This window comes from Cryptomeria japonica, chromosome 1 (assembly GCF_030272615.1).
Source record: "Cryptomeria japonica chromosome 1, Sugi_1.0, whole genome shotgun sequence".
In the NCBI taxonomy this organism is placed as follows: Eukaryota; Viridiplantae; Streptophyta; class Pinopsida; order Cupressales; family Cupressaceae; genus Cryptomeria; species Cryptomeria japonica.
Window position 1 is genome coordinate 12464467 of NC_081405.1, and position 25950 is coordinate 12490416.

The 25950-nt window shown below is 36.4% G+C and overlaps 1 protein-coding gene across 2 annotated transcripts in view; it reads right to left on the reverse strand.

The window, feature by feature from the left end:
- LOC131036684 (uncharacterized) overlaps window positions 1-17401 on the reverse strand; it is a 67325-nt gene extending 49924 nt beyond the window's left edge. The window contains exons 1-8 of one of the 2 annotated variants that reach the window (XM_057968633.2): window positions 16847-17401; window positions 13393-16745; window positions 13179-13280; window positions 12951-13094; window positions 12345-12508; window positions 12097-12244; window positions 11672-11794; window positions 11460-11547 (exon numbers count right to left, since the gene is read on the reverse strand). In XM_057968633.2, coding sequence (XP_057824616.2) covers window positions 11460-11547; window positions 11672-11794; window positions 12097-12244; window positions 12345-12508; window positions 12951-13094; window positions 13179-13280; window positions 13393-16686 — 4063 coding nt within the window. In that variant the 5' untranslated portion in view covers window positions 16687-16745; window positions 16847-17401. Of the gene's footprint in view, window positions 1-11459; window positions 11548-11671; window positions 11795-12096; window positions 12245-12344; window positions 12509-12950; window positions 13095-13178; window positions 13281-13392 lie in introns of both variants that reach the window. The other variant, XM_057968634.2, reaches the window with a different exon arrangement.
- Between the last annotated feature and the right edge of the window lie 8549 nt (window positions 17402-25950).

Consider the following 25950-nt stretch of genomic DNA (forward strand, 5'->3'; position numbering starts at 1 on the left):
TCATCACTAGTGCAAACCCTACACCTTCACCTTCCTCAAGTGTCTTCAAGAACTGCTTTTCACTCACCAAAAGGACATTAGGACCTGCTACCTTTTTTCCACCTACCTCAAGGATAGACTGAATCTTGAATGTGACTCCATCTTTCTTGAATGAGTATGCATTCTTGGCTCCATCATGGATAGCTTGTCTATCAAATTGCCATGGCTTTCCTAATAGAAGATGGCATGCATCCATGGGTAGGACATCACATAGTACCTTATCCTTATACCTTCCAATGGTAAAATCCACCCATGCTTGCTCATTAACCAGAACATGTTGGCCTTTGTACAACCAAGTGACTCTATAAGGATCGTTGTGAGGAATCCTTTGCCATCTGAGCTTACTCACTGCCTCTTCTAACACTATGTTGTCTGTGGATCCTGAATCAATGATTACTTTGCATACCTTGTCCATTATTTTGCATTTGATCCTAAATAAGGACCTTCTTTGGCTTGGTTCTTCACTGACCGGTTCCTTGATCAAGGTTCTTCTTATCATCAAGTTGTCACCTACCTCTGACTCTAAGGCAACCTCTGATGTCTTGCTGCTTGAAGACTCTTCCTGAAGATAACTCACTCTTCTTTCACCACTTTGTGACTTCTCTGGACACCTGTAAGCTGGATGACCAAGTTGGTTACAATGGTAACACTTCATTGTTGCAAAGTATGAGGAACCTCTACCTTGGCCACTCGATCTTCCTCTAGTACCACTACTTGATCCCCTTCCTCTATTGTATCCCCCTCTACTAGTGCCACTCTCTTGTTGCTCTATGAGTTTAGACTCTCCTTGTGTTCTTTGTTCAGAACTCCTTCCTCCAAAGCCTCCCCTATGGCCTCTATTATCCTTTCCTCTACCCCTGCCCCTATTGCTGCCTGAATCATGTCTTCTTTTTAGTTTCTCCTCCACCTTAAGGGCAAGTTGAAAGGTTTGATGGACTGTTTTTGGACTCATCAAACTGATTTCTTCTTGGATGTTCCACGATAGTCCATTGAGATACCTAGCAACCTTGAGACTTTCTTCCTCAACCACTTGAGATCTAAGACTAATTTTTTGGAATTCCTCCGTATAGCTGCTAACATCAAGGTCTTTTTGTCTTAGGTTTGGTCTCTTCCTATGGATTCGTACTTCATAGTCTTCAGGGAGATAGGCTTCTTTGATTTTAACCAGCATTCCCTTCCAAGAGGAGATAGGTTCCTTGCCTATATTCTTCCTCTCATCTTGCACAAACTTCCACCATGTGAGAGCAGTGCCTCTCATCCTAGATTTGGCCACCTTGACCTTTTGTGCCTCAGTTATACCTTCACATTCAAAATGATTCTCCATGCCTTCTATCCATTCTAGGACCACTTCCACTTCCATCTTGCCAGTGAACAATGGTATTCCTTCTAGTGACTTCCCACTCAGGGCCTTCAATGCTCTGATGAAGGGTTCTTGCTGCAAAATAGGATCAGGTGTGGGTACCTTATCAACATCAGCCACCTCCTTGCCCTTCCCTTCTACTCCTTCCACTTTTACATACACTTCTTCTGCCTTGGCCTCAATATTACCAAGCTTACTCTCCAATCTTTCCAATTTTTCCTTCAGGAGCCTGTTCTCTTCCTCCTGATCTTCCACTTTCCTTGCCAATTCAACATTGGTCACCATGTTATCTCCAACTAACTCTCCTGACAACAAGGACATCAACCTTACTAGCCCAAATCTTGCAAGCTCTCATACCAATTTGATAGGGTTCACCTAGCCTACTCAACACTTCACTAAGTTGATGTTGCTCAATTCCACCAACTCACCAGGCCTAGTTGTTGTCTAGACCTACAAGTCCTTCTCAATCTCTTCTAGGGCTTGTCTCTTACTCACTCCAAGGTGTTTGTTTCAAGTGTCCTTGCTAGGAACCCTACCAACTCACTATGTTCCCCTTATGCTCCATGATGGCTTCTTGGCTCTAATTCATCAAACTGCCCTCCAAAAGTCTTGAAATGTTGCAGAGGTGTAGAGGGTTCTTTTCTCATGTTTTTAGATGGTTTTAAGGTCCATTTGTGGTTTGCGATCCAAAGGTTTCTTATCGATTTCAAGAATTGGTCTAGAAAAGGGCTACAAGGGAAAGAGCCCAATTAGGCCTCCTAGAACCGGTTTTGAGGTTTGGTGCTAAAACGATGCAAAGGACCCCCAAACAAGAGTGGATTTTCTTCAATGATTCACTCAACCCCAAGGGATTTCAATGGTTTTAAGCTTCCAACCCTTCTTTGCATACACAAACCCCAAAATGAGAATTTCAAGGGCTTCTAGGCACTTGACTGGCAGCAACAAGTAAAACTTGTTTTTGGACCTTCACATGGAACTCTTGAGGCTTCCTCCTCCACAAGCAAATCTGTATAATCCTATTACAACTTCCCAAAAGCTTGGGACTTTCATTTACATTCACCCCTGCAATTTGTGCTATCTTTTCATCTTGCCTTCTCTAACCGAGTTGCTCCTGGACTCGCCTAGGGCAAGATGCTAAAAATATCAAATGACACTTTCAGACCTCCTCCTTCCATATGTACATTGTACAATGGGTTGCCTACCATTTCCCAACAGGCCGTAATGAACACACGGTGGGAGTTTATGGGGCACCCATTTTAGCCAAAACTGCTAATTACAAGCCAAAACTGCTAATTACAAGCCAAAACTGGCTATTTGAGAAACAAAACACCAAAACAGTAGTAAATGTTATGTACAGAGCTTGAAATTGAAAGTACTACCCTGCAACACACTAACAAACTTCAATCCATCATTGGATTCATGGATTCAATCCATTAAACCTTCAAGAAATGCAAAATTTGACAAAAACAATGAAAAGTGCAGTCCAAAATCTTGTGTTTCAATTATTGCTTCCAAAATCCAAGTACACCAACCTTGATAAACGTGCAAGAGAGGTTTTATATAGCCTTCCCATGTGTGGAGTCCTTCCATGGCGTTGGGAAAGCCCTAGCTTCAATGCTAACCAAATTCAGGACAAAAGTTGTCATGACAACTTTTTGCAACTTCGTGTTTTTTCCACTTTTGATCTCTCCAACCTAAGAGACCTATGTCCAGTCATCACATGTGACATTTCAAACATGCCTAAGACATATTTGACCCTCTAAGGCTTTTGACAACATTTGACACTTTTGACCAACCAAAAGGCCAAAAACCTTCTAAAACACACTATTTACACAAAAAAGCAAACCTGGGTAAAATGAACTCCACCTAGGCCTACATTGACAAAATACTCACTCTTGGACCCTCCTGGAGTCGTTATTTACTACTGACTTGGATAGGGTCAGTACAAGCCAAAATTTGTAAAGACAAGAAATCCTGCACCAGAGAGCTTATTTGGAGAGATGACTAGTGGATGGGAGAGTGGAATGGTCTTGGAAGAAGGTTGATAATCTGAACTTATCTGATGACCATAAGCCTTGAAGGCATATTCAAGGAAAGGAGAGTTCTTGGTGTGGGGCTAAAAATAGTCAATACTCGGTGAAGATTGTTCTTTTAACAGGGGAAGATGACAAAGTGTTATTGGAAGTTGTGGCACTGAAAAAATTGGCCAACTCATTTATGTTGGGGTAGACACTGTTTACCCAAGGCCCCTTGCATGGCTTGCTTTAAGGAACAAAATTTTAACCGGTGATCAATTGCAAAGAATTGGGTTTAATGGACCTTTTAAATGTGTTATGTGCGAAAAGGCAAATGAAAGAGTAGATCATTTGCGACTTCACTGTGAGGTGGCAAATAATTGTTGGCGGATGGTGAGACAAAGACTTGGGTGGAGTTGTCCTTTTCCTACAACACTGCAGCAGTTATTTCAAGGTTGGTATCAAGGGGAAGGAGATAAACATTTTCAATTATTTGGCAGATTTGACCATCTACAGTCATATGGGAATTATGGAAAGAAAAAATAGGTGAATCTTTCAGGACAAATGGGAAAGCATAAACAAACTATGTGAAAGAATTGTAAATCTGTAGGTGAATTGGTGAGTGCAGCTGCAGCCCAAACTAATCAGAAAAACATATATTTTACTTCGGAGGACTCCCGATTTCAGGATGATTAACCGACTATAAGTTTTGGCCTGTTAATGGGTCTGTTCGGGTTGATCCAAACCGTGATCAGACAAAGGTGGTGGAATGAACTAAACCAAAGGAAAGATGGCATAAATTAAATTTTGATGGGGCCTCAAAAGGCAATCCCGGACTGTCGGGAGTTAGATTTGTGGCAAGAGATTGGGAGGGTAACATTGTTGCCATTGGTGCATTGAAGCTCGCAAAGAGCACAAATAATGAAGTCGAGGTCCAAGCGGCAATTGAAGATTTGAAAATGGGGAAAAAAATGGGTTTTTAAAAAATATAGCTAGAAGGGGACTCTCTAATTATTATGAATGCATTAAAGAAAGGAGACATTAATGCATGGAATTTTAAAAAGTATAATTATTGCAAAACAAATTTTGGCAGCCTTTAATGCTTTTGAAATCGAGCATGTGAGATGAGCTGGGAATGAGGTGGTGGATCAACTGTCCAAATGGCTAGTTTTGATGGTGGTATGGAGGGTGCGTTTGAAGATTTTTGTAATCTGGAGCTTGATGTGAGGTCAGTTGGAATGTCGCCATTTTAGGAAGCCATTTATGGCAAGAAATGGCATTTATTTGATGTGACAGGGGTCAAATGGATATTAAACCTGGAGGATGATGCCTTGGTCGTCATTGTTGTGGATGGGTGGCAAGAGTGAAGCAAGATGTAATGTCCCCATTTTCATGAGCATCAGAGTTCGAGGGATTAGCCTATTATTTGGACTCTCGTAGGCTAATATGTTTGGATAGAGAGTCTCAGTGGTAGTTAATGCAAATTGTTGTCACTCCATGTCTTCAATTCAATCCCAGGTTCAGTTCCAAGCCTTTCTATATTAGTGTTTAAGCTTAGTTGAGGAACTTACTATTTATAGTAAGTCAATCTGGCAGTGAAGCTATTTTTAGTCAGGACACATGGGGGTTATACAGTGTTGACCCCAGCTTCAGACGACACGTCAAAAGACTGGATATTGAGGGAGAATTAATATTTTTATGGTTAAGTTAATTCATTAACTTATATGAATATTATTGAGTCATAAAGTGACTTTATGAAAATTAAAAAGCCACTTAAAATGTTATTAAATAATTTTAAAATCACTTAAATCATAAAGTTCACCCAAATTTGATTTAAACTATGGAAAGTAAGTTAAATACATTTAAATGTATTTAAAATTGCAATTGGGCATACCTTTTTGGAATTCATGCCATTTGGGGATTATAAGAGACAAAAGCAAGTCAACCTCAATTCAATTATTGATTATTTGAAATTGCTTGGTTTTGCTCTGTGGATTTTCTAAGACAAGGGTTTCAAAGGGTTTGCTATTGAAGAACGATAATTCTTCATGGTTCTGTGATTTTGAGGCTGTGAAAGATTAGCTAAATTATTGCAACTGAGAGGGCTTCATTCAAGAGTCTTACTGTGCTTCATCAAAGGTTATTTTCTTCAGTTATATTGAAGATTTTTCAATAAGGACAGGGCATTCAAGTTTAGTTGCCCCAATTAGCAGCATCTTTCATTTCAATAACCAGTCGTACAAGTTCCTGTTGCTGGCCATACAATTCTTACTTGGCACGTGGGGTCCAGAAAGGGGACTTTTTGTCTAGGAGGCTGAAACGTCTTCTTGTTTTTTGCAATCTGGTTGCACCATTCCCAACGCCCAGCATATTGAGGTGGTTTCATCTCATTTCTGGCCTGGAGAAATTGTACTCTGGACTTGTACACCTATTTTGGTCAATTTCCAAGTCTTGGCTGGCAAGTTCCAAAATTTTTTCTTATTTAAATAATCTGAGGACCTCCGGGTATGTTTTATGTATTAGTTTCAATTGCAGTAGTTACCTGATACTTAATATAGTTGCAGTTGCTCTATACTTCTTGTCAATTCAGTTTTATGTGCATTTCTTGCCTTGAGCACTTGTTATTTTTTGCTTAAAATTCTTCAAAACCTTTGAAATTAAAAAAACAAGAATAGCATTTGCATTTGTAGAAGAGTTAGAACCAACAGGGTTATTAGACAGGATGGAGGCTACTTTCTCTCTAATCACACCACGACAGCAATTGTCTTTTATGGGAAAAATTAGTGAAAAGAGGATGAAGGCTCTTTTTTAAATTTGAGGATGATACTTTTTTGCAAATAATGGAGATGCTACTCAGAGAGGACTTCATGGCGAATGAACATAGATATCGGACGAATGTTGACATTGTCTTGATGGTGGGGGGTTGCAGATTAGAGATGGGAAGGAAGGAGGATGTTGAATGGGTCTTAAAGGGGTGTGTCGTTGAAGATTGGTTGTATGGGCTCCAATCTGTGTTGAAGAGGACCATAGCAGGAGTGGGTTTCTTGGCAGTGGAGCAAGGCAAAGGTTCAAAGGACACCACCCAACAATTCATGCCCTTCATTCGGTGGGCAAAGGGAATGAACAAAGATGAACGATGTGTAAAAGTCTTTATTGGTTGGGACTCTCTAAAGCACTAGTTGTGTGAGAAGGAGAAAGAGTGTGCTCGTGGGAAGCAGAGCTTGGGATAGAGGAGAAGCCACGAGAACATTTCGAGCTGAAGGATTACTGGGTCAATGGACCCCTGAAAGCTATGAAAAGGAAATAAGACGGATATTGTTATTTTTTTTGTTTTTACTATGTAATTTCAGTTTATATATAGATGCTTTTATATGGATGGATAGGCCAGATTTCAAAGTAGAAGGGGTGGGCCTTGTTGCCAGGCTTCATCTGCATGGGCGTTTTTGTCTGGTTGTGTAAATTTCGAATATTATAGTTGGCATGGTGTATAGGGCAGAAGGTAGTAGATAGTTAATAGGTAGGGATAAATTTTCTCCTACAATTGGACATTAGTTTTTTTTATTTCGACATTGTAATTCGAAGGATGGATGGATGGAGCTCCCAATTTGTAAATTTTTTGATAATTATTAAAAATAGATACTATTATCGACAAAAAATAAGGCTCTGGATATGCTGATAGTAAGAAATCCTTATATTATTTTACATTCCACAATGCTAAAATAAAATGAAAAAATAAGCAAAAATTAATAGAAATCATAGTAAAGATGAAGCAATCATTTTTTTAAGAACTCCTACATATGAACAAAAACAAACTAACAAAGTACATGTAGTTTGTACTTTGTATTTATACAGATTCTAGAATGTTTATCCAAAACCTTAAGAAAATTGTGACTAGTATATGGTTGGAACCTGTCACAGGGTTCAACGAATTTGATCCATGAAATTCAAAATCCCTCAAATTTTTTAAAAAACCAAAAAAATTGTTCAAGTTTGCCCTAAAATTCATACGGTAAAATGGTTTGAATTTTTTAATTAAAAATGTATTTTGAAAACACATTCTCAATGAGATCATTCGCAGGAAAAACGCAAGCTCCATTTCTATGAGTCTTTCTTGTAGAACAACATTGACCAACTCTATTCTGCAGGTTTTCCTTCACCAATAGGTTTTCCTATTTGCCTTTCCTACTAAAAAACTATTCGCCGATGGGTTAAGGAACTCCTTGATGATGCGCAAGATGAGAGGTATGGGAGGGTTTCCATTTATTTTTCATTTGTTTCATTTTCTTCTTTATATTTGTTTTAGTTTTTATTTTTCAATTAAAATTTAACATATTAAAACAATCTTCTTATAGTTTTTAGTACATTTAAATTTAATATCTTATAATATTTAATTTAAATTATTAATTATCAACATACTAAATTGAAAATATTTAGTGTTCAAACAAATTGTTATTATTAATAATAATAACAATCTTTTGATGATTCTATGACTTATTAAAATTGTAATATAATATAATTTTCTATGGCTACTTGAAATTAATAATAGTCTTTATTAAATTGCGATTATTGTGTTAACTATTTACTATAATATAATATTTTTAAGTATTTAATTTAGATGATTAATTATTAATATATTAAATTGAATATATTTCGTATTTGTAATATTTAAATTAAAAAAATTTAAAATATTTAAATTTTAATATTTTTAAATTTATATAAGACGAATTTAATAAAAAAATGGAATTTTTTTCTCTTGCCAAACGTCATCCGAATTTTATTGTTGTCGAACATGAACCTTGTGATACAAGTCAGGACAACTTGTACACAAATATATCAAAACTTATATACATAAGCTATTATATGAATATTTGAAATTTTCCTATATTTTAACAATATATATATATAGCCATCCCCTGCCATCCCCAGAAATGGCCTCAAAAAATCCCATCTCCAAAAAACATCCCCACATCCCAGAAACTTGGTGGAACATAGTCAGTCTATAATAAAGTCCAGATTATCTAATTCACATTTTTCAGGCTTTAGGCTGATTAGACTGTGCTTCAAGTTTGCAGCATAACTTTGGGTAGCCATCAATTTTATAGCAGTTGACGTATAATCTGTCGTTACTACATTCAATAGTTATGTTCTCCAAAACCATCATGGATTGTGTATCTCTTCTTTTCACTTATTTTAAGCTATATTTAATTTTAAACTTAAGATTTGAATATTTGTAATATTATCTTACAAGCCATCACTCCCACCGCCCATCATTTCAATTGAAAAATTTTCAAAACAAAATTAGGCGTGCTTATAACATTATCATTCCCTAATTTGACTTCATGGGTCAAACCTTGCTGGTAGACTTCTCAATATCTTCTCCACTATTCTTTGATCATCAATATTTTATCCATGCATTTTAATTTGATTGACAACACCCATTGCCGGGTTAAATAATCACCCATCAATTTAGAATCTCCCATTTGCAAAATTTCAAACTCCCTTCTTAACATTTGCAATCTCACTAACTTCACTTTGCTTGTACCTTGATAAGAATTTTGTAGGCTCTCTTATGGTTTCTTTGAGTTAGACTATTGCTGCAATCCTCATAAAACACTCATTAATTGCTTGTGTTATGAAATATATGGCCTTTTTATCCTTCTTGTGATTTTCCTTCAATAAACCCTTCTGAGCTTGAATGAGAGCATTATATGCTGCTTGATCTGAGGATTCTACATAACTATTTTCTATGAAGTCCCTAAACTCTTGTAATCCACATAGAAACTTCATTTGTATACCTACGTTGCCAGGTTCTGTAGTATTGCTCCCAATACCAGTTCTAGTTCCACTTCAAGTCTAGTACAGCCTAGGATTCACCCTCTGGCCCAGTGAACCCGAATAAGGTTCATGCATCATTAATTATTTTGAATCATTGATCTTAAGATATCATTATTTATTCATGTTTTGTTAATATTTTCTGAACATCTGTTATTACTTATTACATATGAGTTGTTGTGATTCTAGATCATATTTGGAGGTGAAATATTCTTTTTGTTTCTTTCCATATTAATTCCTGAATAGTAACCCATCTAAGCGTTGTAGCAAATTTCTTTATTCCAATCTACATTTATTTGGAAATGTGCAGAGCACTGCATTACAAGATCACTAGTTTTTTCACTTCACTGATCTCATCTTTATTCTGAATTTCCTACTATGAATTAATGCCAATATAATTCATTCTTTGAACTAGAAAAAAATGTTATATGTTTGTACATCCTTCTAATTTTTGTCTTTCCTTGTTAACTGGTTGAGGGAGCATGGCCAGTTAGAAAGAGAATCACAACACAATAATGGATAAATCCTTTCTATGTTAAAAGCATTTATTCAGAGACCAATAGAATGCTGGATGTAAAAATTATATTGTAATGTCCCTTTTTGTTAATGCCCTAGTTTTTGCCCTAAAATCACAATTACAAGTAACTTTCCTAGTAGGGTTAGGAACATAAACTTAATCATAAGATACCTCAAATATGTTTGAGGAAGCTCAACCATAGGAGAGCTAGGATAAGATGACTTGATAGGGTGTCTTAGAGATCCTCTACCCTAGGCCCAAGAGCAGATATACCATCCCTCTTGGTCTCATGTGGCCCGTGCCATCCATATGAGGCGGTGTACCTAGCAAGGTGTACTATGCCTGTTCCCCCTGCATCTTGCCATCCATTTCCCACTTCAAATGATTGAACTCCTTGGTGTGTTAATTCACCGTGATAGCAGGATGAGGTGTATTCACAACAAGGTGCCCCAAAAGCCCATCTCTTCTAAGTCCAAAGGCCCTTTGAATCCCCTTGGCCTCATGGGACCATTTGGTCACCACCATGAGGTGGCATACCTAGAAGAGTACCCCATCACCATACCCCTCTTGTAATCCCTCATTTCCTCTACCATGTCTAACTTTACTACTCATTGAGAACATATAAAGAAATCCAGCATTATGCATGTATTCCACATATTATAATCAGTCATAAACAACAGCGTATCCTAATCAGTAATGAGCAGATATAAATAATATTCATCATGCTATGTGTAAATAACTCATACCCAAACCCACAAGTATATTCAAACTGCTGTATATTTAATTATTAATATTCAATCTGATTTCATTCCCTGATTTAGGTCTGCTCCTAAATCTGCTCTTAATGCCTTATATATTTTACTCAATGTTTCTTCCTGCACTTCCTTTAATTGATCTCTCCTTTATACTTTATTGGTGGAAAAGTCACCACCTTTCATAGGAATTGAGGCACCACCTTCCATAACAATTAAGTCACCACTTTTCATTGCTGATTTTAAGAATAATATATTATTCTCCAAATTGATCTCCCTTTATATCTAGGTCACATCTCTACATCATGCCTGCCCTTTAGCAAGAGATACAACCTGTCACAATTCCACCCTTTGAAATAGTACAACCCTTCATAATTATTGCCCTTTGGAAGAGTCACTTCCTTATCTAATCCATTCCTTTCTTCTTCTATTAATCATTCCTTGATTCACATGCTTCCTTCATTTCTTCCCTCATCCTTCTCCTTTTTAAATGATCTCTTCTCCCTCTTATATCTCATGTTTGAGAGAGTCTCAACTCTTCATTCCATGCCTTTTGACCATTCATTAACTTAATTACATTTTAATTATATTATATTATATTTTTGTTATTTTATGTTTTGATTTATTATTATTATTTATTATTAAATCCTATTTCAAAACGGGGACATTACATATATGAATTTTCAACATTTTGTTTATATTGCATTTTTTTATTGATTATCATGGAAAATGCAAAGTTATCATCAAAGAAAAAGAAAACTATTAGCAAAGCATCTTAGTTCCAATATGTAGTTTTACATCATTCTACTATGTCTCTGTATTACTGTATATGCCATACCAAACACATTTTTACAAGATCTAGAATTACAAAATGGTTAGCTTTGCCAAAATCATACAACAACAAAACTGGCCCCTCAAAGCAAGACTATGAAACACATTATTACCTATTATTTCACCAAAATGCATGTTAGCATAAGGCTCTTCTCCCGTAAGGAGTTCCCACATCACTATTCCAAATGAATAAACATCAACCTATCAATAACAAAACAAGTTATGATGAAGATTGCCGAAAGAAAATACTGATGTGCAAGAATCAACACAATTATTAAAAAAATTCTAGGCAGGAATACCAGAATGAGTTTCAATGGCAACATACTTTCTCAGTTACCATGCCCTTTTCTTCACTTAGAAGCTCTGGTGCCATCCATGGCAAAGTCCCCCGAACACCACCAGAGACCAAAGTTTGATGTTTTATTTTGGATAGGCCCAAATCACCAATCTGAAAATAACTAATACATCAGATTCTCATTCAATAAAATGTCTGAATCTGGATTTGAAAACCATGTATAGATAGCGAATTTTCCATGGAACAAAAAGCGAAAAAATCCATTGGGATAAGAAGGCTGTGACTTGCAATCGACTTGAGATGCAACTAACAAACAGAGATTTAAATATGGTGCACCAAGCATTATGGAAATTCAAAGATGATTTCCTAGAAAAATAAATATCAGAAACAAGCAGGCAAAGAGAATTGGCAAGATAAAAACTGCAGGAAATCATTTTTCCTATGGTGCAGGATACCTTGCAAATAGGTCGATGAGGATCTTTCATATTCACCAGAAGATTATCACACTTCAGATCAAAGTGGACAATTTTTTTTTCATGCAAATATTCCATCCCAAATGCAGCATCACGAGCTATAATCAATCTTTTGCGCCGATCAATTGTTCTAAAAGAAAAAAAGAAAGAATTATGATCATTACTGTGCAAAAAAAAACAAGCATATCAAATTCTTATAAAAGTTCAAAGACCCTCCCTTGAATGTTTACCTATCCTTCTTGTGTAGAACTTGTTTGAGAGATCCATTGACCATGTACTCTGTGACAGTTGCTAAGGTCCCATCAGGTCCATCTCGAACAATACCATAGAATGCAACAACATTGGGATGGTGTAGTTGCCCCAGTATACGTGCCTCTTTCCAAAAGTCTGCAATCTATAAGAGAAACAAGAAAATTTGTTATATGTAACAATCAAAGTGTTTGGAATACATGCATATCTTTTGTAAAAAGTACATTAAATTGGAAACTCACGGCACTAAATGTAAGCCCATAGTTATTTCAGTGCATTGAGAAAATTGAAATATCCTACTCAGAAAATGCTCCAAGAGATTAATCTTATTAAATTCGTCAATTTTCCACAATCCATGAAATTATGATTGTTGTTTCTAGATTTGATTGTGTTGGTTTTTGCAAACATTTTCACTCATTCATCCCAATGATGGATCACAGAGGATTATCACTCATTCATCCTGATGATAAATCATAGAGAGTGATCGGAAACATTTGCAAAAACTAACACACAATCAAATCCAGAAGCAATAATCATAACTTAATCTTGCTTGATATAATGCATAGACAAAATATAAAGACCCCTACCAACTCCGATGCCCTGTCTGCAAAACAACTGGCTTTGATCCGCTTAATAGCAACATCAGAGCCTTTCCATTTTCCATAATAGACAGTCCCATATGTACCCGACCCTAACTCTCGTATTTCTTCCAGATCATCATTCCTAATTGTCTGGAGTAAGAGATTACAACAATCCATAAGCTGCCAAGAGAATGAATTATATCACTACAAATGAACAATTTTAATGTTCTTTACCTGCAAACCTTGGGCAAGATCATCTGCCTCAGGGCCTGACACATTGTCATTTGCCTTGTTCACAGAGCCATTGCTGAAGTTTTCTAATCTCAAAGCATTCTCCTGGATGCCAACATTATTGTATTATGTTTTCAAACATGACTACCAGAAATTTTCTGTACATTCAATTTTCATTGTCAAAGCATTTAACACTAAAAAGGAATATAGCTCACACCTTGGGAAGTTTCTCCTCTGGAGGATCATCTTTTATACTGGAGGCAGTGGGAAAAGCTTTTTGATCTGCCTCCTCACTATCCTCTTCTCTTGTGCTGGCCACAAGGGGTTCTGTCCCTACTACCTTTGCTGTTGAAGTTGTGGTGGAGGCTGCTAAAATAGGACTTTGCTCTGCTGACTTCAAATTCTCGGATTTTCCAGAAGCAACTTTTTCTGGCCTATCCTTCAAAGAAATCTCAGGTGCATCCTTCTCCAAATTTTCATTTCTTGCAACCTCCATATTTGAAACAATCTCTTCTGATAAATGTCCTCTTCCAATAGTCTTCAACTCAGGATTCTCTAACTCATTGAACTGCCCTTCTCTTTCAGTCTCAGACAATAAATCCTTTGGTCCTGCAATGTTAGTGCTATTAACTGGACTCTGGTCATATATTGGAGGACCAGAGGAAGGTAATGCAGATGATAAGATCTCATTGGGCAATTGAAGCGTAAGACTATTGGAAAGAAGCACCTTTGATGAGGTTATAATGTGAGAACAAGCAGTATTAGCTATTGTGACACTGCTTTTTGAGTTAACAAATGCAACTGAAACCTCTTCAATGAGCCCTCCAAGCTGCCTTTGCATCTGATAATGAGATGAAACAGTTACAGGATGATCCCCTTGAATCTCCTTGGTGATCTCAGGGCCTGAATATTGATTAAATTCTTTTGGTGGGTCTTCTTCATATTGTGATATGTTTGCTATCTCTTTGTGCAAAAGGTCATCTATTATGTGGACCCCTGCAAAATTATGAACATCAACTGCACTTTTATCCGAAGATCCATAAGACTGCTGCACCATTTCCATGTTCTCAGCATTCCTTTGAGCACAAGCAAACTCCTGGCTTCTCTCATCTCCTGAACTATAACACCATTGACTCTGTCCACCTGTGGAACCCAAATGAACCACCAGGTCACTGTCTAATTGATTATTAATCATCTTATGTTGTAGATTACATGGCACGTGTGTAGAAAGCTCGTATTGATCACAAGTAGCATGCTTGTATAAATCAGCTGATGAAGGGTCATGGTACACTACTTCTGGATTCAACCATCTAGAGTCATGCTCTGCATAAGAATTTTGACTGGCATCTCTAAATATGCCTTCCTCTGTGGTTAAAACCCCAGATGGTTCTACTGCATAAGGCCTGTGTATTGTATGTATTGTATCTCTCTGATAATTCGTGGAATCCAGAACCCAGGCCCTTGCTTTCTCTACTCTGTCTCGATAGCCGATATCAGTTTGAACCTTATCTATAGAGGGTGGCAGCTGATCCACTTGTGTACTTGCATTTCGCATCAGCAACCCTTCTTTTGTTACAGATTGAGGATTATGTACTTGACATTCTAGTTTGCTTGATCCACATTGGTCCTGATAATAAGATGGATGTTCAGCGTGCATGATTGAACTCCTCATGTCACATGCAAATCGTCTTTCATATGGATTTTCAAATGTAGAGCTCCTCTCAAACCTTCCATGTATTTGGCTTATATTTTGTCCAATTAATCCTACATTTTCACCAGTGCCTGATAGCTGGCAGTGCTGCTGGTTGACATTCCTGCCACAGGGTAAATGGATGGTATGGTTTGCAATAGAACTTGCAGGTTCAAAATGTGGACTTGACTGGGCACTACCATAATCAAGTCTGCCTTCATGCTGCCAAACAGCCTGTGCATGCTTTTGACTTTCTGAATGCCTATCAAGTTCACTAGCACTTGGTACATGATGCAATACATTCCGTCCCAAACCTTCACCAATTCTACAACCAACTGCCACATTTTGTGAACCAAGTTTTACTTGCGGAACTTTTGTGTTTGCAAAATCAGGAGTCACTGGATGAGACAAAGGTTGATGAGGCCCATGCCAAGAGATCTCACCTTCATAAACTTCTGGAGCCAGATATTGTGCTTCATTTTGTTCTAAATGTTCAAACAGTCTACAGTATTTCACAGGCTGCATTACAATTTTTCTTTGCGGTGAAGACACTTCGGAATTTTGAAAGAATTCTGGCGGACAGTAGCCAACAGTAGGCTGATGTACAGGATGCACGTTCTGTTGCTGGTGCTGAGGGGGCGGCTGCTGATGGAAGTGATGCTGATGAACATTAACTTGATGGGGCACAATATCAGCAACCGGAATAGGATGCTTGTGATTATCTTCAGGCCAATGATTGGCAACTTCCATTCTATTGATATCTCTAGGACTCTCAAATTCTGGCGAGCCTGTGTAATAAAGCTCATTTGAAGGAAAGACTTTCATAGAATGCTTGTACTTATGATAACCTAATAGTGCCTCTGACGGCATAGCTGCTTCTTGGAAAGGACACCCTGCTGTTGCCATAGACGGCGCAGAATCTTGCGTACGAGGATAGTTTCCCAATGTCCAGGATTGCTGGTGCTCCTGGCGGTAATAATCACTGGACTCTTCAAACGGAGATGATGGCTGCCTTCCCAACGTCCAGAGTTGTTGGTGCTCTTGGCGGTAATGATCGCTAGACTCTTCAAATGGAGACAATGGCTGCCTCAAAGGAGAAAGAGGTGGAGAAGCAACAAGAATCGTATCTTGCTGGGAATTCTGCATGATCCTCCTAGGGTTCAATCCATTTTCATGACCAACACAATTGAAGGAGCTAAAAGATTCGTTTCTTCTAAGAAATTCAGTGTGTTGATTCCAAATGTCAGAGCTACTAACAGACTCAGGCAATCCATTCAAAGCATCCACAAACCTCTGGTCGACATCAGCTTCGACGCAAACAGAAGCAACATCAAATTGCTCAGAGGCCGAAAACAGAAACACCCTGAGCCTGGTAAAACCATCTGCAGCCTCTAACTTATCATACTCCTCCATCATATTTGCGAGATCGTCATCGCTCAAAACAGAAACCAAAGCATCCAAATCCTCCTCTTCAGGCAGCTGATACTTAATCGTAAAAGGCTGATCATAAAATTCTGACATCTTAACAACAAGCTCTGAAAATGAAATATCCCTACTCACACGCACAATACGGGTTTCTCCCCCAACGTATCGGAGCTTACCGTCATACGGCCTAGGCAGAATATTGCCGCCGAAGCTGCACAGAAATTTCACCTTCCGCCGCCTCCACTGTTCCGGGGAATTCAAATCGCACTCCGATTCGCTCATTTCAGAAAACACGGTCCCAGCTGCCTTCGAATCGCAGGATACGGAGGCGGCCGAGCTTCGAACCCTGGGCGAAGGAACGGCAAAGGCTCCACAACCTTCCTCACCGTTTATCATTTCTCCCAACTCAAACCGTCACAATCCCAAACACCCAATTTCCAGCTGAAATTAATCCACTGTTGCCGCAGCACCATCAACAATGATTCCATAAATTGAAAAATCTACAATCATTTTCAAGCGGAACATTGCAAAGGCAAAAGCAAAGGCAAAGGCAAACCAGAATCAGTATGGAACGAGCATGGCACTTCCCTCCTCATGCAGTTGCTTTTCATCTTTTTATCAGAGCTCTGAAAATGCACGCAAGTATACCTTCCGTCGCGGGTTCGAATCTCCCGGGCCCGCTTGCTCCCAATCAATCGGTCATTTCATCTTTGGGCAACCTCGGCTAAATTTGTTTGCGAACTTATTCGGAAATCAAATATTTATCTTGAAGTGGTGATTGCTGCCGAGAATCTACACCCCACCAGATTTCCCCACATGCGCGGGAAGCCTGAGATTCTTTTTCTGATTTTTCCGAACTGGGAAATTTATTTTTAGCTCACTCCAGTCGATGTTCAAAAGCGCCGACAGAAGAATATATTGGATGTTTTTAGCTCAGCTTGGGATTTCTCCCGTGATTGGGGTTTGAAATTGGTGAATAAAAATGTTTACAAAAAAAACGTTACATATTGATTAATTGATAATACATAAAATTTACAATAAGCAAACTGATCTTCTCTGGAATCCTGAATGAGAACTGGTGTCTATTGGGGAGTCACAGTTGCATGCAGTTTCGACACTCGGGATTAGCAACCATTTTTTTATTATTTTTTATTTTTTAATCATTCTCTGTATTTTATTTTACTTTTAACACGAAGAATTACTGGGATTCGTTTTCTACTTTTTATAGAACTCTTGTTTGCTGTATATTTTTAGAAAATAGAGACAAAATATTGAAGCTGAGATATGAACAATCACATGCATAAGTTGCATGATTTCTCTTTCACTATTTATGTCAAGAAATAGATTGATTTCTTCACTAATGAATATGGCAGGTAGATAATCTCATTATGGTTATAGATGTTGGATATTGGGTATAAATTAAAATTTAATATATTATATTTTAAAAAAATTATATTAAATTTGTTTAAAGATATTAAATTTAAAATATCTAGCATTCATAAATAAGAACGTGTCACGTATTTATTATAAAGAAATTAAAAAGGATAAAAATAAAGAAAACAAGCTTACTAAAAATAAAAACAAATTATGAGCTTCGCAATATAATTGTATTTTATCAAATATTTAATAGGATGGGTTTCAATAGTTAATCATTTAGGTTTTCATAGCAAATCTTTATGTTGAAGTCCAACACGATGTAGCATATTGAAAGTAGGTATCTAAGAAGACGTTCATACTTTTTCAAACTTATCATTTAATAACAAAATATTTGTCTAGTTTTTGTTACTTTATCATCTACATATGAACCACCATCTATGTCAATTCCTCCTTAAATAGTTCATTGAATATTTTGAATCGTCTTTTCTTTTTCCCTTGTTCTTATTGTTTTGAAGAATCACCTTCACACCTCTAATTTTTCTCTTGCAAGTTTTGTTTTGAATTCATTTGTATTGGTGGTGACCACCTTCCTTTAAATATAAAAGATCTCATTTTGATTACAATCATAAATTTACACTATCACAATTCATTTTCACATATATATAGTTGATATCATAAATAGAATTCTAAACGTAAATAAATTAAAACTTTACAAATATGAAAGTACAATAAACTTATACAAAAATAATAATATATTTTACAATCTATTTTTCTATAACGTATTATCATATTTCTCATTTTTTTTTCAATTTGATACTCTTATTCATATTTTAATTAAATGATATTACACTATTTATCAGATTTATCCAATATATGATTAATCTATTATATCACTAACCTTATCGACTCAAAGTTTTCATTCCCATAGTTTTTTTCTAAAGTGTCTTCATTCCCAAATTAGACAAATATAAAGAAAAAAATAACTAAGACTACAATCATTATCCATTTGTCATGTAATAAATGACCTTTCAATCAGTTACCACAATACTTTCCCAATGTTCACTACCTATTTAGTGCAAGTGGTCCCACCATGGAACTTGACTGTGTGACCATGAAACCATCAAGATCATAGTATGTCTCCAAGACTTCGACATACTCCTTTTATTCTATTTATTTGCATAACGAGACTAATACAAGATTAAGTGTAACATCTTAATTTATAAATATGCTATAAGACATTTCTCACATTTCTAATCATAGAATGAATCAAATAACTTGCAAACTATGGTGAGAGCATCAACTAAGTTGGATTATTTGCAATCTTATCCTCCTTCATTAAGGTACTACTCTCAACAAAAACATCCTTGTCCCTTTCCATTAATAAAGTTGAACTCGTTGTCAAATAAATTTTCTTTTGCAAAAGGCACCTTTTCAAGTGGGTATTGCACATATTTTTTGTCTTCTTATTTGTTCTTCCAAGCAATTATGAGGCAATAGTTGACCACCTACACCATATTCAAAATAGAATATTAAAGAATTGTTCAAAGGCTTGAATGATATGGTAAAATTGTCATTGGTCAATAATAGTACCTATTCTCAAGAAGTTTGTGGACTTTAATAGCAATGAACAAGTTTCAATAGCTATAAAAGTGAATATAAATTAATGGAGAATAGATATTAATAGACATGGAGAGGTGAATTTATCATTGATTATAGCCAAGATTGGCATTTTAATAGACATGAGAGCGACGAAATGATTTCTAAAATATAACACTTGGATATGGGTTAAATCATGTTTATGCAATCCACCTACAATAATTAACATCACTTCCATTACCATTTGCACAATATTGTCACGATACAGACTGCCAAGTGTAACCATCAATGAAGATGTCAAGTTTATTGACAATGATTTTTCTTTACATAGGTCCTTAAGACCCATTCTATGATTGTATCCATACCTCTCGACATAATAAAAATATTTAGTTGATTTTAAAGGTTGATATATCATTGTTCTAGTTGGAAGGAAGCAAGATATATAGAAATGATTCCTACACCAGTCTAAGGAGAGGTGATAGTGCAAATTTTTAATCTTTTAACAATTACAGAGAGAAGATACATAACATAAACATAAATAAATTATACCATAACATCAATATATATGGGGAAAACACTTTTGGGATAAAAACTCTACACTCCAAAGCACAACCCAATGTATTAATCTATAAACAATGGTTACAATACACATATAGAGTTACACCCTTCCAAGATTTAACAACTTGATAATTATGGAGTCATTCTGGTAGCATAACAATACAAGCAAATCAACCTATTGAAGTCCACTCCTCAAGCACCTTATTTATAGAGAATACAAGCTTTTGGGAAGCTTCGAGACGAAGGAAGGAGGAATGGACATCCAAATCCACATGGTACACTTTCTCATACCATTTACATGCTAAAGGACACTTGTACACTATTCTCTTACATCCCTTACAACTGTCATAATATTTGAATTTTTCCTTCCAAGCTTGGACACCTAGTATTGACTAAAACTAAGCTATGACAGATGCTCTTATGCATCTTACAATTGTCTTAGAATATGTCATAACTTACAACACTTGTAGATGTAAGAGAATCAACTATAATTGACTAAAACTAGTTTATTCTCTTACAACCTATCATAACCCAACTTGGGCACCCAAAATATCCATGGAAATATGTTTCATGGTACTTGTCATATCTGTCATAACACGTCATAAAATAAATTAAGAATATGTCTAAGTTGTTGGGACTTAATTCCATCCACTTCTTTACCTTGAGCACCTTCCATTTTTTGCTCATTTCATTATCCTTATTTGGTAGCCAATCAAAGATAGTTCACAAAGGTCATCATGTTGTTTACTTTTGGTTGTGGTCCCCTTTTCCTTGTCCTTGGCTATTTTCCCATGTTGAAGAGGTCTGAATTTGGCTAATTCTAGTATTTATTGAGTGTAAGGTATTTGGCTTATCATTTACCTCCTTGCTCTTATCACTCACTCTCATTCATTTTCTTGACCTTGAAATCTTGATTAAAACCTTGCAAAATGATTAATTATGGTGCTAATCAAGCTACCACTAAACCTCTTACCTTGCTACCATTTTGGCATGCATCATCGCTAACCCTCTATCCTTAATTTTTAAGACCCTGATCCTTCCCTTTAAAAATTGACTAAGCATTACCTTTTTGGAATCCTGAGGTTTTCCCTATTACCATATCTTATCAGAGTAATTAGGATATTATATTTTTTTTTATTAATTACACCCTTTAATTACTTTATTCACTCCTTTAATTACTTTATTCACTTAAGCTAAACCTAGGTGTTTTTTATCTTTTATTAGATTAGGCTACTAATAGATTAAGTTCACTTAGGTCAACTAATCTATAGTTCTTTCAGATAATTTTAGTTTCCTAATTTTAGATTAGGTTTCTCTTGCTTTCTATAAATAAATTCATTCATTGATTGTAATCTATCCATTTCATTACAAGTTAATCTACATATCAGGTTCCTCTTTGGATCAATCTCTCTCAAGGTTGCATAATATTGATCGTGGCTTTTTATCTTCATTTGTGATGGGTGTTTTGTTTGCAAGTGATTCATGGGCTTGTAGGGTTCAACAAATAAATCCAACATGGTATCAGAGCTCTAGAGCTACTAAGTTCCTATCTAATTTCTAAGAATCCGACCTTGAGAAAAAAAAAAGGACTCATTTTGGAGAAAAAAAAATGGGTTCTCTTCACAACCACAAAAATCTAGTTGGGTTGCTCTTAGTTTACTAATATTCATCATATTTTGCAAGAAAAAATAAAATAAAGCTAAAAATAGCACTAAAAAAAATAAAAAATCAAGTTCTAGTCATAAAAAAAATTCTACAATTTTTTTAGTAAAAAAGGTTTTCAGGGTGGGTTCTTCACCCCAAAAAACTATTTGGGTATTTGTTGGATTTTGTAGAAAGTGACCAGCTTTTTGGAGAAATTAAATCACAAGGGTCGTGTTTATAGGTTGTCAATTGGCTAAATTTATCCTATTCTTCTTTTTGCCATAACTTTTGCATATAGTGTCAAAATTGGGAAAACAAGATATTATCAGCAAGTTGGTTCCAAGCACTTTCCATTGGAGGCCTCATCATTAGATTCAACTCCAAATTTTTGTTATACTCAATCAAAGTTAGATCTTTATTATCAGTGTGTGAACTCATATATTTTCCCCAGTATCTCTGATTTTCATGATTCTTGCAGCATTAGAAAGATGATTCAGAGCTCTTCAAATCTATATATGTAATTTTTTCAAATTCTTCCCCGGCTATATTTTATTCAAATTTTAGTGTTTTCACTATCTGGTTGATTATTTGGATGTTTTGGCACCTAGAATGGATTTAATTGTGGGAGAGGGCTTTATTTGATCTACTTTACAAGTAAATTGAGGTTTTTGTGGTTTGATTATTTCATTTGAGGAGCTATCATAGGTATTTTTGTTCATCCTTGTTGGTATGTGGTGATTGATCATGCTGATAGGTTTAAATTTTGGTGACTTTCTTAGTCATGTTTTCTCCCTATATTAATTAGTGTTGATACATGAGTGTGGGGGGTTTCCCTACCATTTATCATTAGGTCATAGATCCAATGATGGATATTTTGTGTGTTTTTGTTTGCCCTAGATGAAAACCCTATGTTATGAGGGCATTGTATTATGGTTGGCTATCATATTGTAATTTGCTCTTCATTAGATATTAGAAAATAAGTGAATGATTGTTTATGTAGTGGATTTAGCCCACATTGGGTGAGCCACGTTAAATCTTTGTGTTATTGTGTTTTGTTATTTTTGCCTCTCTTATTCTGCAATATATTTAATATTGTTTATTGCTCCAATTTGCCTTAAACCCTAACAATCCTTTTGTTAAATTAGTTTGACAAAGGGAAATTATGATTCTTGGTGAAATGACATCCCAACGCATCTTAGGTGGCTGGATATTTTGCCTTATTTATATGGACTCATATCTGAACTAGCCACATTAGGAGGTAGTATATCTTGGGAAATTATCATAGACCATATTTAAGGAGTGATTTGTTCTAGTGTTAATCATGGCACTATGTGTGCTATATTGGACCTTGAGTGTCCCTAGCACTTTACATTTTAGACTTTGGGAGATGCATAGATACCCTCATATATCTCCATTCCTAGAGGATCCTGTAGAAAAATTTCTTCTTCCCCCTACACATGCAAATTGCATACCACTTGATGATATTACTTTAGAGGAGCTTGTTTTTATGTTCTCACTCCTCACAATAAGACACCATATCCATATCAATCTACATAATCTATTTTTTCTAATGACCTTGGCATTAGCCTATGCATGTCCCCCATTGATTAATTTAGAAGGTTGATTGTTCCCTTCCAATTTTAACTTTGTGGGATGACTTCTTTCCAAATATTATAGGGTTATTTCTTGAGTCGCACACTGCAGACATTAGCGACATATTTGAGGATATTCACTTCCTCTTTGATGGAAAATTTAACATTTTTGTCATCACATCTTCATTAGTGCCTTTTGAGGTTGTTCATCAAGTATCTTCATTATTGTTTGGATCTTCTTGAGTTGATTTGGCACATCACCATTCACACATATGGAAAATTGAGTAGTCTTGCATGGCACACATCATGAGACTATTCCTTCCATCTCCCTTTATAGAGTTTCTTCTATCTTGGACATTGGATTTGTTTCTTCCTAAGGGGAGGAACGTGGTTTATTGCTCTTGCATAATCTTCGACGTTTATCTTCAAGCATTCACCTTCGGCATTGGAGCTTCTTCATTATGGGTAAATACATCATCTCTTCCTTTCTCTCTTATGGAGGGATATTGATTGTACTTTTCTGATTGATTTAGTAAGTTGGGGGACATTTGGAGTCCTTAATGCTTAGTCACATGCACTCTCTTTCATTTTTTTTTCTCTTTTTTAGAGAGGAGTTTTCTCCCACTGGGTTTTTCTCTTTTCTCCATTTGTGAGAGATTTGCATTAGTTTGTACATTAGTACCTAATCAGGCATTTGTTGTTGGGACCTATTCATGCTTGCATTTTCATTCACCTTAGCTTGTTTAGCTACTTCCTAAGTTAATCTTAATGGAGGTGTTGGAGTAATTAGGACACTGTCTAATTTTTTGATTAATTAGGTCTTTTACTATTTTTATTCATTTAAGCTAAACTTAGCTACTTTTTATCTTCCTTTTTTTTTATCGGTAATATTTATATTTTTATTGATATAATTCAAAATGTACAATATAGATATTCATAACTGATAACAAAAATGTTTGATAAATCAAACCCCAACTACCAACACCCCAGCCTATCCGCCATTACAAAAAAATAACCATCCATCCATATTAGCATTTCAGGAAAATTGTCAAGATTACATCATTTATACATTGAGTAGGCCTATACAAAAAACACCAACACCCTACACCCTGAAACCAACAGACACCATTACAACACATTACTTTGTAACACAAAGGAGCAAAGAAAAACAATTTTGGGTCCAAAATGCAAAAAGAAACTAGACAAAAAAACCCAAAAGATTTTTTACTACATGAATAGAAAAATATCATCGACACACCCATGTTGTATCGAGCTAGGGCATCACTACTCGGTCTTACACCCAAAATACCACTACCACCTTCACCCAAGTCACCACCTGCAACCCCACCCATCGCCTTTTGAACTCATACCCAACGCTTTCCCGAAGCCTTTCATTTGCCTTTTCCTCGAATCCTCACCTTCGCAAGGCCACCCTTTGCACAGAAACTAGCCGAGTCACCTCATGCCTCCACCATCTTTTCCCTCAAAAATAATTTGAGGGAATCCCATGCAATGGTTGCCTCTCCACATCATTCATCTCTATCCGGACCAAAAGGCCACCAAATGTATGGGACCAACTCCTACAGTTCATGAATTCCATCAATATCAAAACTTTCTCCAACATCAAAACCCGCTCTCGACATTTCCATTTGCAACAACTCCATCAAACCTCCTAGCCAATCATCATCCACACAGAGTCTCATTACCTCCACCAACACATCATTTTGTTCTCCTAGCTCTAGACCCCATGCCAGAACCATGGTCACCACATCAATGTTGGTTTTGTACTTATGCATGATTTTGAGAAAACAATCCCCCAACAACATTGTAATAAGTTGTATGAATGCATCCTCACCATGCTTGAAAAAATACATCTCAGACACTTCTCTGAGATATCCCCAACAAAGGCCAACTATTGGCGAGAGGTATACAAAGTGAATGTGGCCTCCATAACTGACGCCTTCACACTTCACCAGCATACGATGCAGCCAAAAATGGGCCTGAAGCCCTATATATAATTAAATTTTGTCCCACCCATACATTCTCCCAACACCTCAAATGAGTGGAATTAATCAAAACTTTGTACTTCCCCGTCCACATCAACCTCCTTTATATTTTGGAAATATTCCAAGTGTGTTTCAAGCACTTCAACAAATGATGTAGCCCACTTGGACAATATATTTCCCACCTCATTTCCATCCCTTTTCACATGTGTAATTTTAAAATTATTAAAGAAATTTAAATCATTTTTAATCTTGGAGATATATTTGTTTCAATGTCATGAATTAGCTTTATATTTAATGACGGCATTGATGATTATTTGTGAATACCCTTCCAAATGCAAATTTTGGACACCAAATTTTAAATTCCACTGCACTGCCAACAAAGTTGCTTGAACCTCTGCCTCGTTATTGGTTCCATTTTCAAGCCTTTGAGTTCCTAGCATCAAAATGTTTCCATGTCAATCCCGGATCACTACCCCTGCTCCTGATATAGTCAGGTTGCCTTTCGAGGCACCATCAAAATTGACCTTGCACCACCCTTCCTGAGGCACTTCCCATTTCACATTACAATCCATAGAGGACAAAGGATCAGCCCGAACATGCCCATTAACGGGTCGATATTTAATGCTTGGCCAATAGTTCTGTATGCTAGTATCTTCTTTTGAGAAAGCAACTTTATCTGAAGAGTACTTGGATGCAAAAACCCCGATAATTTCCTCAATTGAAATGTTGATTCTATTGAAAATATTTTCCAGTGATTATAATTTGTCCTAAAAGATTCGTCTATTCCTCTCCTTCCAAATTTTCCAAACACAGGAGAAAAAAAACTTACTATAACATACCGACCAACTCATGAAAACATCCTAAGGGTGGTCGACAATGGTCCATAC